The sequence below is a fragment of the Zootoca vivipara genome, chromosome Z1 (genome assembly GCF_965207765.1).
Source record: "Zootoca vivipara chromosome Z1, rZooViv2.hap1.1, whole genome shotgun sequence".
Lineage (NCBI taxonomy): Eukaryota > Metazoa > Chordata > Lepidosauria > Squamata > Lacertidae > Zootoca > Zootoca vivipara.
Genome location: NC_142583.1, coordinates 37,819,562 through 37,834,066, shown reverse-complemented (window position 1 = coordinate 37,834,066; position 14,505 = coordinate 37,819,562). Strand labels below are relative to the sequence as shown.

The following is a 14,505-nucleotide window of genomic DNA, read 5'->3' as shown; positions in this document are numbered from 1 at the left end:
AACGTGTCCAGACGAGGGCAATCAAAATGGTCAAAGGCCTGGAAACGATGCCTTATGAGGAACAGCTTAGGAAGCTGGGTATATTTAGCCTGGAGAAGAGAAGGTTAAGGAGTGATATGATAGCCATGTTCAAATATATAAAAGGATGTCATATAGAGGAGGGAGAAAGGTTGTTTTCTGCTGCTCCAGAGAAGCGGACACAGAGCAATGGATTCAAACTACAAGAAAGAAGATTCCACCTAAACATTAGGAAGAACTTCCTGACAGTAAGAGCTGTTTGGCACTGGAATATGCTGCCAAGGACTGTGGTGGAGTCTCCTTCTTTGGAGGTCTTTAAGCAGAGACTTGACAGCCATATGTCAGGAATGCTTTGACGGTGTTTCCTGCTTGGCAGGGGGTTGGACTGGATGGCCCTTGTGGTCTCTTCCAACTCTATGATTCTATGACTCTTTGGGCGGGAGGGAGAATAGTACAGGAATTAGGCCTTCCCATGGGCGCAAATAGGTTTGAGTTGCTGGCTCTTATAGGAACATAAGAAGTTGCCTTATACCAAGTCACATCACTACCCCATTTAGCTCAGTATGGTCTGTACTGACTAGCAATGACTCTTAGAATTTCAGAAAGGTGGAGGTGCCAGGCATTGCATTGAACTTGGGACCTTCTGCATTCAAAGCATTATTGCAGAAACAATGGCGTTTTCGTGGGGGCAGGCCATTCTGTTCAAGGGTGAAATGTATTAGTTTCCCTACAAGATAGATCTTTGGGAACTGAAAAACCTATCCCCTGATTCTCAAATAAAGCAACTCATTTTAGTCGGTAGTCTGCCAGATTAAATAACTTCTACTTTTATTTCTTTACAGCTAAATTATAATTTTCAAATGCTTTAGTGTGGACAACTGCAGCAGAGTTAACACTTCAAATTTATCACTAGGCTGGCATGAAAGATCATTGTGCTAATGCGTTAGCTGACTCACTGAGAGGTTTACAGTCTACATTTCAAGAAAGTATAGCAGCCTAGGCTGGCTATGCTTTTATACACTGCAGTATTTTGTGCATGTCTCAAGCACTTCATGTGGTGTGAAACCCTGTCTAATCCTGCTCCCAAGGGGGATTTCTTCTTTTCATCCAAGTAAAGAACTTCTGTCCTTGAGTCATGGTCAACCTGCTGCAAAATTCTAACAAGAGATTTAGGGATACAGTCCTTACCTATCCTTATCCTCAGTCAACAGCAGAAGTTCACATACAGCATGGAATATTTAATATGCAAGACGCATCAATTTCTTGGTGCCTGTATAGTTCTTTCTGGATTGCATATTGAATATAAAGTGCATTATCTGAGTTTTTATAGTAACAGCATTTTAAAATCACATGAAGTTCCATGCCCATTGCGTGCAGACTTTGACAACTATGACAGTTCTGTGAAACAAGATGGATTTTTTACCGAAGAGTTGGTGTAGATTCCTTCTATGGCCTCTCTCCCTTTTGCATCTTTGCTCACTGATTCTTGAGATAAGAGGTTTCTGTTTACCAGAGTTACCTTAGGAACGAGTCAGATAAACATCCAATAAAATCCTTTTTTCAGGAGTTGTTTCCTGAACATCAATAAAGATCTGTAGCTTATTTTCTGCCAGGTTTCCAACCTGCCCCCCACCCTCCCACCCCAATTGCATTATGCCAGGCAATGACTTTTCTTGTCAAGGAAAGATGATTGACAGGTCTGGTTTGTTTTCCCTTTTGAAGACAATGTTACTGCTTCCATTTCGGCCGCCCTCCGCGTTCATCAGTGGTAGTTAAAAAATGTTCATATGTGGAGCTCCCACATTTCTACTTAGGAACTTTTAATATGTTCTTAACTTACTGTCATATTGGTAATCAAAGGGATCTGTCCTTTCAGGAATTGGTTTTACCATCACATATGCCAAATGTGTGTATTTAGAGAGTCAGCTTAGCTACAAATAATCCATGTTGCTATTTCACTGGCAGAGTCCTTTTCACTTGCATCCAAGAAGATTTCACTGCTTTCAGAAATAGAGCTTGTCTTTGCCGCATTGTAGTCTGTGAACCCTTCATATATATATCCACAAGCTGTATCTGACAGGAGCACTGCAGTGATTTCTTCTACAGCAAGACTGAATTTCTTGTAAAGCTGGGGAGAAAGCAGCATGGAGCTCAAAGGTTTCTGCCCTTTTCAAGATTTATTTTGCCGATTGGAAAATGTTCTAAATAATAATCAGCTTGTACTATACCCATTAGATAACATTTGGCATGCACTATGTCACATGGCATACTGAATGTGTATGGCATGTGAATGTAAATACAATGAGTGGGATTCAGCTAACACACCCTGTCAGAGAAGTCCTGCACAAAGACCTCTGCTTGTGCAATGGGGCTTACCCCGTCTCCTTCCATGTGTATCCCATGTGCCCCCTGAATTTGGCTTTTGGGGTTCAGAAGAACCCCCAGAACAGCAGTGGAGGGGGGAAAGAGCAGCAATCACTGTAGCGGATCCTCACTTTAAAGTCAGTTTAGGGCAAAGAAAATTTTAATTCCATGAAATATTGTTCTATTTTGGGAGGAAGGGCTATATTTTTTAAAACCCAGTCTTTGGGAGGCAGTGGGCTGTAATGTCTTTAAAAGGACCTGGTAAACCAACTTGAAATATGAACTTCACTTGAGCCCAAGAGACTAAATACTAGAATTTGGAAGGCATCTAATCATTCTCATGGTTACTTTCTCCTCTCCTCTCCTCCCCACTGCCATGCAACTGAGTGTAGTTTCTTTAAAAAGAGAAGGGAATCTCATTTTTGAAAGGAAAAAAAAGGTCAAAATGGGCTGATAGACTGTTATAGTTATCCATATCTCCTTGAGGGATATTAACCAGTGTTCATGGCACTATAACAGCCTGTAACTCCTTGTTAGACAAGCTATTAGCAATTGTTTGATGTTCTCAGGCTTTCATTAGAACACACTGGCTGCCAACTAACCCTGTTCAGTATAAATGTCAGCATTTAGCTCAGCCTCTTTATTTTATTTTGTCTAAGAGCATTATATGGTTCACACACAGCAATAAAGCTCAGTAAAGAGTAAAATCATATTTGCCTTCATGATACAAACAGAATTTTTTTCCTTTATTAGGAGGGTTGCTATGATTGCAAGCTTTTCGTACAGACTTGGTGGCATATTTTAAAAGATAGTACAGTATAAGGGCAAAAAAAAAAACACAAACAAATGTAGTGGGCAAATTATGTTAATGACTGTCCACTACTGAATGGTATGAAGCTGAAGATACAAATGATTAATTTATTGCTTCAAAATGTCTTTCTTCAGCTCCAGTGACATTCATTCATCAATGGTCTCCTGGATGAAAGCACAGACATGTACAGCATCTACCACGGACACACCAGCATTGTCAACGTTCTCTTTTCCTTCCCCTGTAAGAGAGACTGACAGACCATCTGGAAGGTAATATTGTGCTACTTAGTTAATTGTCTGTTGCTAACTCCTGTGCTATAATAAAAGCAAAACATGGAGGTTTGTTTGTTCCCTTGTAAAGTTGATTGTACGGAAGTCAGACAGCATGCTAGCAACCATTTTTTAAATATTGAGTCCAGTAACTTATCAGAGATAAACAAATAATTTTACCATTCATGATACAAGAATGATTTCTAGATTTTGGTGTGTTGGTGTGCATAAAGTGAAGCAGGAGAAAGAGTCTAAATAAATCTAAAGCCTAGACTGCCCCATTATGGGCCTTGACTATGGCTCCACCCATAATGAGGTACAGTGGTACCTCGCTAGACAAATGCCCTGCTAGAAGAATTTTTCACTAGACGAATGGGTTTTGCGATCGAAGGTTGCCTCGCAAGATGAATTTGTTTTGTGAAATTCAATTAATGTGTCCCTATAGGCAAAAAAATAAAATAAAAAATCAATGCATTCCTTTGGGATTCGCAAGACGAATTTTTCGCAAAACGAATTGACTCACAGAACGAATTAAATTCGTCTTGTGAGGCACCACTATAATTGAATCGAACTGGTAGAGGTGAGAGGCTAAGTAATCTCCACTCACTTAAAGTAGAATATTCAAAGTGTGTCACACAATTGTGTCATGCTATCTTGGGCAGTATCTGTTCATGTTGTGCGAAGCAGTTGCATTGTGCATCATCTCTTTGGGTGGAACAGCAACTATCATGCAGCAGCTGAAGCTGCCATTTTCATCAGGTCCTCTTTCCCTCTCCCTCAAAGTTAATTTTGAACAGAACCACTAGTAGTTGTACAGGGAATATGTAATTTCTCCAGTTTTAATAGCCAAATTACTTACTTTAATCTGTTAAGTACCAGTTTTGGTTTATGCTGATCAGCTGCTTTATGTGCAAACCAGAATGTAACTTCCTAACCTAAGGGTAGTAATATGTATTTGAATAGAGATGTAGCAGTAGTTAGTTGTCCAATAAAACATGTTGTGTTTTTGAATGATTGGAAACATAGACTTTTACATGCCTTGCAGTATATTTTGTGTTAAATGCAAATTAGCACCATACATAACCTGCATTAGTCAAGTTGTTGATCAGATGGCAGAGTAATATATTTCCCATAAAAGTTTTTTGCGGTCTTAGTACATTTGACTATTTGAGCACATAGAACTGCCCCCATACCGCTGTTTGCACAATGTTGTGCAAAATTAAACAATTTTAAGCTTGCAAAAAAAATGTTTAATGCTGACAAAATCCTTGATATTCTTTCATTGTTGTCACCAGAAAAGCAAGAGCAGTGTATCCATGTGAAGCGGAGCATAGCTCTGAATTATCTTTTCAAATTGGGGCAGTTTTTGAAGATGGTAAGTATTATAGCTTTCAGGGCCAACTACAATCAAATCTGTTGAACTCTTAGTATGGCTTGTAAAGTAATGGTTTTAACATATCTCCTGAGATATGAGGGGAGGTACCTGTGGCCTCTTTAAAAAATGGTGTTTTAAGGAAGGGTACTGCCAAATCCAGGGCTGAGGTAGATTCTAGCAAAACCCGTCACTATTTGTGGTGCGGCAGCAGGAGACAGCAGTGAGGCAGTACTGACAGCGGCAGAAATATCCATTTGGTGTTCATTCCAACTTCAGTGTCTAAAGGCCTGAGCCTCAGGAGTTCAAAGATAAAAACTACACAGAGAAATTCTTCATATACAGTAGCAACAAGGAGCTGTGAACTGGCTCCTTGTTCATTTATTTCTGCTCTTCAGCTGCTGGTTGAAAGCTGCATGCTTTACAAGAGAACTCAGCTTTAACAGACAGCAGAATCTTCACTGATAAGTTATGACCCAGAACACCTCTGTTCAAAGCCATTGCATAAATGCCTTCTACACCCTTGCCCTCTCATAGAGAAAAATACCAATTCATTCTTTATTAATAGCTGCCCTCCAAGTCCTGAGAAATGAGAAGGCAAACCATTCCTAGGTTGTTTTGTCTGTATCTTTCATTTGTTTATTTAAAATATTAATTACCTTCTCTTCATTACCATAGAGGTAATCCAAAAGAGGGTTATAAGCTTTAATAAGAGACAGTGCAAAAAAAAAAACCCAGCTGAAAAGGAATATCAGTCCATTTAAACCTCTAAGGTAATTTCTTTAACACTAGAACAATAGGCTCCAGACTAGTGTCTTGCATATGCCCAGGTAGAAAGGTGTATGTTCAACTAGTGCCTAAAATGCGTGTGGGTTGGTGCTAGCTGGGTTTCAAAAGGGAAAGTGTTTAGTAACTATCTGAGTCTTGCTCTGTCCCCGTATCCAATAGGAATATAGTTGGCGTCGTCCTCAGCTAGCATGGATCCTCAGTAAGAGGGCAAATCAAAAGAGATGACCAATTTCCCTCCACTCATATTTTGAAAGAAAGCATTGAGCTTTCCATGTTTCCATTTTAGATCCATGGGATCCAATCAAATGTGCTGTTGAAAAAAAACTTTTTTTATTTTTTAAAAAATCATTTTTTAAAGAAGTCATCTAAATATGGCCTGTTTTTCCCATAGTGCTCCCTACTGGCATTTATATATTATCCCCAAAATACAAGTTGGGAAAGTTTCTCATGAACCTAATCTTTTCATGACCCCAAGGCTTGGCAATATATTCTTCTCATTTTTAAAACAGGCTGTGGCGTGTAAAGAATCCAGAAAAGGGGGCACAGAGGAAGGGAGGAAAGGAATAATTTAAACCAGAAATCTACATCAAGTCCGTAGTTTGAATTGGCAGATATGCATTTAGTTGAACAAGATGTCCCTGGATTCTGTTATTTTTGTTGCAGCAGATGGGGGGGGGAAATGGACTTCTCCTCTCATCGCCTCTCATTTCCCCCCTTTCTTCATATGCACCTGGCCTGCATATTTACTATTAAGAAAACATGCCTGGTGTAGATGCTTCCTGTCAAAAGCTACCTTACAGGCAGATTGCGTTTGAGTCAAGTGTGATAAAAGAGGAATTAGATAAATATATAGTTCTTCAAAGCTTTCTCTTGAAAGCAAGTTTAAATTTATTGTAAGGGTGGGGATCCTTAGCATATCTGTGAAGAACTCTTCTAGTCAAATCTGAGGACAAGACAGTCTCTTGGAGCACGTGGTTCACAGCACGGGAATTTTCAGGCATGTCACACCTTGTGTTTATTCCTCAAAAGGGGGAAAGCGAGATGCACTAAGATCCTCTCTCTTAGGTCCTGCTGAAAGTAATACTGTAGCAGCATGGGAGTTTCCACATGTGTCTTTATTCCCAGAACACACTGAAACCTTGAAACCTGTGGCTCTGAACCACCATAGCAATGCCTTCCAGATCAGGTAGCTATCTTGGGAGTGCTTCGGAACCAGACAAGCTGCCCAAACTACATGTGGACGTGTCCATAGTAATGTAATGTGAGCACTGCTGTGTAATTTCTGCCATTACTCGAGCTGTGTCTCTGGGTGAAAGAGAAGGAGAAGGGAGACAGCTTTGCTCTCCTGGGCTTCTAAAGCCCTTTTTTCGGGGGCTGTTCCTGGACAGGAGAGGATGACCCTCTTCTTACCTTCAAAAATGGTTTGTCCCAGGTTTTCCTCTCGGACATTCTACGTCAGCTCAGTCCAGCAGCCAAGGCTACTAGTGAAGCCTGCAATAAAAATCAGAGCATATATTGCAGCCTCCCCAGGTGCTTAGAAAGGTGAGGTAATTTTAATCTGTTTTAGTATTTTAACTTTCGTATGTTTTAAAGTAGGGTTGTAATTCCCCCCACCCAGATTTTATTGTTTTATCTTTTTTGTAAACCACTTTGAGGATTTTTACATTCAGTGTATATATTTGATGAACTAATAAGATGACCCTGGATGATGGTGGAGGTGGTGGTGATGATGGTGATGATGATGTGTGTGTGTGAGAGAGAGATGTTTCAATTTTTCCAAATACAGTACAGTCTACATGGTACTGCACAAACTGTAAGAGCACAACAGCAACAAAACAAGTGAAGGGGTTGCTAAAAAGGGAGGGATAAACAAAATAAAAACCTAATAAATCACGTCCACGAGCTTTAACATTACTTTGATTCACTGTATACGCAGTGAGTAGATACCAAGTGCTTATAAACTAGTCTTTCACACCTTTTTTATTCTGCTCACATCAGTTAATTTTTCTCCCAGGGCTATTTCCCAGACATTGGACCACCCATGCACCATTTATAATTTTTGTAAACCTCTTGATGCCACCCTTTATTCTAGGAGAGGGGACCCTCCAGGTGATGTTGGACGGCAGTTTCCATCAGCCAGCATAATGGGAGTTGTACTCCAACAACAACTAGAGGGTCCACCACCTCTCAGCTTCAGGGTTTGTCCTAAACTAAAAAAAATTTAGGCATGGGGAAGATGCTCCCCAGTCAGTAAATGTACAGCCCCTTTATATTCATATTCTCCCCCCCCCACGTATGAGCTTCTACGGCATGGCTTCTCCCCACATTGCGAAGTTAAGATCAGAAAACTCGGAACCACATATAAAATCAGGCTGCAGCTCATGGTAGGGCACCTGCTTCCTGTGTTCCAATCCCTCATATCTGCAGTTTCAAAAAAGGGTGACAAGTGATTTGAAAGACCACTGCTGCTCAGGGTAGAAAATCTAGACTACATGGACAAATTATCTGACCCTGTTATAAAGTAGCTTACCATGATACCTACACATTGAAGTTACTTACATTGAATGTTACCCCTTTTTGCTGTTTTAAGCTCTTTAGTTTTGCTCAAGATCTTAATATCCTGAATAATTTGGTGTTGTGTTCAAACTTGGCTGTCTTACAATTATTCTGTCTCTAGCCTGGAACAAGTATGATCCTTTGCCCTCTTCCCTCCATTGTGAAAACCCATTTATTGCAGGTGGTTTCAGCTTTAAAAAGCATAGTAATTCCAAACACAGTGTAACAGCAGTTTTCATTACTGGAGAGAATGATTAGTTAAGCTCCCATATTTACTAAATCTGTAAAACCATCTTGTTCTCGTTTGCCCTTCAACAGTCCTCTGAATAAGTCACATCTCCTCCATTCCTGATCTCACTTCCTATCCCCTTGTGCGCTTAGACTGCGTACCAGTTCCATGGAATCAATTCAAATTCATCACTCAGTTTAAATTCCCACATGCCTTAATAAGCCCTTAAATGAAGAATTAAGATAATAATACATCATTTCTGCTGCTCTACCAATAACTTTAACTATCAAAGTGACAGTGCATCAATCAAATTGACATACTGTTAGTATCAACCATTAAAATAACTGTTAAATTAGTGTCTGACATGAGGTGCCACTTCCATTAAGGGAAATTTTATATCTTTCTTACCCCTCCCTACCTCCATTTTATTTTTCCTCTTGGCCCCCCCTCCATCTGTATTCCCCTCCCCTTTCTTTTTCATACTTTAAAGTGAGAAACCCTTAAGGTGGCTGTGGAATTAAGAGAGTTTCCCATTCTCACCTAGCTTCTTTCCCCTACTGCTTGAAGGGGGATGGGGATAGGGGGTGGGATGTAGGCTGGACTTGCCTCAAAGTGAAAAAGTGAATGGCAGAGGCTGGGTACAGCAGCAGATCCAGAATCTGCTGACTGGACCTCGGAGCTGTTGGTTCAGCCTGATGCTGCAGAAGGCAAATAGCAGGCCAGGGCACTAGACAGCCTTTCAGCAACTGATTAATGGTTTTCCCCAAGCAATTTTTTCCCCAAGGACAAAACTGCTGATTCAAATCTTACAGTAAAGAGATTGGTATTCCTTCCTTCCTTCCTAACCTGTTTTCGCCTGCGATTCTGCCTCTTCAAAGAAGAGGCTCCCATCTATGCATGCTTGTAGAGCAAGGGTAGGGAACCTTTTTCCCTCCTGAAAGCCACATTCCCTTCTGAGCAGTGAGCAGTGTTCCAAGGAGCATATGCAGAAGTGGGCAGAGCCCATCTCTGGGAAGCTCAAGCTCCTCCCAGTGCCCATTTGCATAGCTGGCACTTGGTTTTAATACATTGTTCAGAACAGAGCCAGCCACAATAATGATGGCGCCACATATAAAGTGGAGCCTGTGGGGGTGAAGGGAGTGCAAGGAAGATCATTGCTATCCTTTCTAGCTACAGGCACTTCTAAACATTGTCAAAATACTTTTAAAAGCCGCTTCTCTTCATTCATAGGTTTCCGAAAGGGGTGGAAGAACTGAGACAAATAAATAAATAAATAAATAAGTACCATGGTTATGTGATTCTGGCTATAGGCGCCAGTAGTCCTTAACTTCTTGGTAATCTGAAACCAAATGAGGTGAAAATGTATTGGAACTCTCACACATGCTAGATCTTGAAACTATAAGGATTGTTTTATTAGGGTGCAAGAACTGTTTGCGACAAGAACTGTTTTTTGGGGTAGAAACCACCGCCTGTTACTCAGACATACCGTACTCTACTTCTTGTGGCCTCTGTCCCAGAGGAAGCTACAACAAAGACATGACATATGTATCTTTAACTTCCCTAAAAAATGAATAGTGTGCATTCCTTCTTACCTCAAGTAGCTATTGTCATCATTGCAGGGTACTATAAAAGCGGGGGAATTGCCTCTTTGGTTGGCAATCACTTTAAGATAGTTCCTGGGGAACAATAAGTATCACCTGAGAGGATCTAATAAAAGTTTTTTTAACACCACCTCCACTTATTTTCTTGGAAAAAGCCAATGTGACAATGAGGTAACAGATAACTTAGTGAGAGTCTGGGCATCTCATTATCATGTGCATCTGCGAGCTAAGTTGCCAATGCAGTTTTAACATTTGGCAATGGAGGCAGAGGAGATTTAGTCCAAGCACTACTGACTAGTGCAGTATTCCACACAGTGCCCAAGAGCAAAGGGTGTTGTGAGGGACAGGGGATATCGCGAAGTCCCTCCCCTCCTGAGTTCAAGCCCATCCCCGAGTGCAGGGGAAAGCAGGGAGAGTTCCGATTCCAGTGGGGAAGCAGGAAGTCGTGTCCGAGGCTCAGACAAGGTAGCGGAGCCAGGGTCCCAGGTGGGACAGGAAGGGGCAAGCAAGGGGGGCAGACCCATCCCCCCAACTCCGGAATTGCGCAGAAAGCGGAGAGGGAAGAGGATGGGTCTCCCCAAGTTGTTATGTTGGAGAAAAACGCGCCAAACACCATTCGGAGGTTCTGATTCAAGCTGAGAAGATGTGTTCTTGTAAATAGCATTGCCTTCAGCACTGTAAATACGCAGCACCAATAAAAGATAAAATGCAGAGCTGTGTAGAGTCGTTACTCTGAAGTAGCCCGCTCCGGCCACTGTGACAGGTGTCATCAAGATAGCTTCCCTTTCATGTGTCATGAGGTGTCCACTTCATTGCAGCTACTGCTGTCATATCAAACACTTTCTCCACCATACAGGTTGTACATGCATATGATGTGATGTGCAAAAAAAAAGGGGGGGTCTCGGGTTCTCTTGGTGTCACCTCCAGTTAGAATAGCCTCAAAGTAACTTCCTTGAGGGAATAAAGGAAATGTGGCCCTCCAGACCCCTCTATCTGTTCCTTGGGACTCTGCTCTAGCCATACACACCCAGATCTCACCCTGCCCTGCTCCACACTCTCCTCAAGTGCTTTGTAGGGTGGGGTACTTGCAACTTCTGGTGGGAATGTTGCCTGCTGCACAGAGGTAAGAGAGACATCCGTAGCTCAGCCACTTTTGCTCCTGGCCTCACCCACTATTGGCATGTGGCCCCAGATTGTCCATGAAGGAATGGGTTTGGGAAAGGGTCCTCACCACTGGGGTCAAGAAAGTAGATAGATGCCAGTCAGCTGGCTCACACACATGCCCCCTTATGAGACTTTTGGAGTGTGCAACATAGGAGAAGCAAATCTAAGGAATACTAGAATGGTGTGGGTAAGAGTGAGCATGGCAGGGGGAGAGAATGGGCATGTGTGGTGTGTATGAATGAAAGGTGACTTCGTCTCCCTGCACCACAACTGCTTTCTCTGTGATAAATATAGGGTTGATATTTATAGATTTAAAAATATACTGCCAGGAAATAGTACAGCTCACTGAAGTGAAAGGACATATTTATCTTCCTTCTGCAAATCAAAACTACACATGAAGGCAATTTGTATTTGTTTAGAAATATGTCAGTTTTGAGGGAAAGGCTGTATGTCTTAGTGAGTAGATTTTCTTTATCATGGTTAGCTGAAGGACGATTGTTAAAACTTATATAATTATAGCTACAGAGGAGCTGATTTGTAGTGTAAGCTAAAGTGGCATAGTCCCTAAAACCATGTATTCCAGAGAGATCCCACAGACATCAAGCAGGATTATACCCTGCTCGCTTTGAAATTACTCCTGTGCCACCAATTTTAGTGGGACTAAAATAGCTTAAGTGATTCAAATGGAAGCCTAATAGACTCTGTGCAGTGCAAAGACATTTCAGTTAATGTGGCAGAAATTATGCATATAATTTGTTGCATACAGGCAGCCCCAGTGCAGAAGTGTCCACGTAAGCTCATTGATTTCAGTCTATACGGCCACAATCTCTCATGTTTTAGTCTTTATGTTGTATGAATAAAGCCGTGTTTCTAAAAGAGTCCAATTCTATTGTCATTAGCCAGACATAGTGCAGAAGAAATGCCTCATATAGGTTTGGGGTAGAGACAGATCTGTTGGGAGAACTGAGAACTGATTCTGAGAAAGTTATCAGCCAAGTTGAATGTGCCATGTTCAGAATTGCCTAAATTGGACCAGTAGGCATCCAAGCAAACCTTAGTTGTCATTAGTGATTCCCTAGCTCTCTTCCCTCACTAAAACTCAGTCTAAGTATGCGGAAATGAACTGAATGCATGCATACTCTTACCCTGGTCACCTATACCTCCTTCTGTTTCCTGTCTATTGCCTCTCCAGTTTCAAATTTTGGTATGTTGGCATCTTACCGTAGATACCTCTTTTTGATAGTCACTCTGTTAAGTACCATGCCCCTGGTGGTACTAGATTCAGGCAGGTAGCCATGTTGGTCTGACGCAGTTGAATTTTTTTTAAAAAAATTGTCCTGTAGCACCTTAGAGACTAAGTTTGTTCTGGGTGTGTTTTGTGTGCATACACACTTCTTCAGAAAGCTTATACCCAGAACAAACCTGGTGGTACTGTTAAACATGGATAGGTTCAACAGGTATGAAATGATCTGGTATACCTTTCTTGAGTTTAAATTTACTTCTGTGGACAAGAACTACTGAAGATGAGCAGATGTTGCATCTTCCATGAAGTAGTATTTAAACTCTGAGCTTCAGATAATGGCTAATTCACAAGGCCTCTCTTTCGCATCTATGATGGCCTTTTCTTTCACAAGGCCTCTCTTTCGCATCTATGATGGCCTTTTCTTGGGGAACATGAGCATTCTGCTCTGCAGTTGAGGACCAGTAGGGACCAGTAGGGAAGTCACTATGGTCTAAACCACTGAGCCTCTTGGGCCTGCCGATCAGAAGGTTGGCGGTTCGAATCCCCGCAATGGGGTGAGCTCCTGTTGTTCGGTCCGAGCTCCTGCCAACATAGCAGTTCGAAAGCATGTCAAGTACAAGTAGATAAGTAGGCGGGAAGGTAAATGGCATTTCCGTGCACTGCTCTGGTTTTGCCAGAAGCGGCTTAGTCATGCTGGCCACATGACCCGGAAGCTGTACGCCGGCTCCCTCGGCCAGTAAAGCGAGATGAGCGCCGCGACCCCAGAGTCATTCGCGACTGGACTTAGCTGTCAGGAGTCCTTTACCTTTACCTTTACCTTTTTATGTCACCAGTGCAAGCATTTTCAGCCATGCAGTGAACCGGGACATGTCTTTATGGCTTCACCACCGCATACATTTTCCTATCTTGGTGCTAGGACAAAAGCACTACATGTGAATAAAAAAAAGCTGTGTTTTCTTTCTTTCTTTCAAAATTAAATGGCCAGTTGAACTGTAAACAATGTTGGTATATCCATTACCTTGTCACTGACAAGAGACTCCTGTTAGCTTTATGGTGCAAAATAAAGGCTGCTTAGTATGGATAAAATAGGACCAATTATAATTTAACCTTTAAGATAATTGCTGGCAGAAGTAGTCTGTCTAATATGTTTGTATCCCGATTAATGTGTATTCACCTGTACTGTCTCGGCAATCTTAATATGTATGTCGCAGTGTGTCAGCTGCTGTGAAGGAACTTTTTAGAGACCCAATTGCGGGGATGTGGAATCAGTCCATTTAAAAGGTGTGCTTACCCTATGCAGTGAAAATTAAAAAGCGTAAATGTTATGCCAATTATAGTTTTTTTAATCTTCTATTTGAGAGTGGTATTTTTCTAGGTATTCCTTTTGATATTCAAAACTTTCCATTGTGAGTTATGTTGTGTGTCCCCCCCCCCCAAAAAAGTAGCATCAGTGTAAATATCTATTTTGTGATTTTGAAGCTGTGTGCATCAAACATTTGTAAAGACTATGGTCCACCTTGCCAAGTGGGAGTGATAATGGCTTCATTATCCTCCTACAAACCATTTGTATTAAGTATACAGTTACTGCAGTGTTTGCTGTGCTACCTATAGATTTGCGTTGGTGTTGTTTGCAAAACTCTTAGTAACTTAATGTGTGGGATTAGAAAAAGTGAAGGCCAGCCCCAAAGATCTTTGGGAGAACCAGTGAGTTCCTGGGTGGACAAAGGGTTCCTGTTTGATTCAGTATAAAAAACAAGTACATTTGTACATTCCTATGGCATCCCCGGTATTACTAGGAATGAAGGAATATTTATTTATTTAGGTGCCTCCCGCGTGAGAAGATATCTGCAATCATTTCTTCTTCCAAATACTGAAATTTCTTTAAATTGCCTGTTACAAGGTTTCATCATCAGACTGGCTATTCTTGTGATCTGTTAGAAAACAGAAGATGGTACCAATCTTACGTTAAAAAGTTGGCGAAGCTTGGTTTTGGGGGGCATTTTTGAGACCCACATTCCTACTTTTGTATCTCTAATAAGCCTTTAAAGGCAGTCTTACCTCTTAGCTCTGTTTGGAGTTTCATCTTCAA

General features: G+C 41.4%; 1 protein-coding gene across 4 annotated transcripts in view; it reads left to right on the top strand.

The window, feature by feature from the left end:
- The window catches only part of ARHGAP10 (Rho GTPase activating protein 10), a 105,219-nt gene that overhangs the window by 88,912 nt on the left and 1,802 nt on the right, over nt 1-14,505 (top strand). For 3 of the 4 annotated variants that reach the window (XM_060278644.2, XM_060278647.2, XM_060278646.2), the window contains 2 exons: nt 3,328-3,462; nt 4,758-4,837. In XM_060278644.2, coding sequence (XP_060134627.2) covers nt 3,328-3,462; nt 4,758-4,837 — 215 coding nt within the window. Of the gene's footprint in view, nt 1-3,327; nt 3,463-4,757; nt 4,838-7,055; nt 7,166-14,505 lie in introns of all 4 variants that reach the window. The other variant, XR_015947722.1, reaches the window with a different exon arrangement.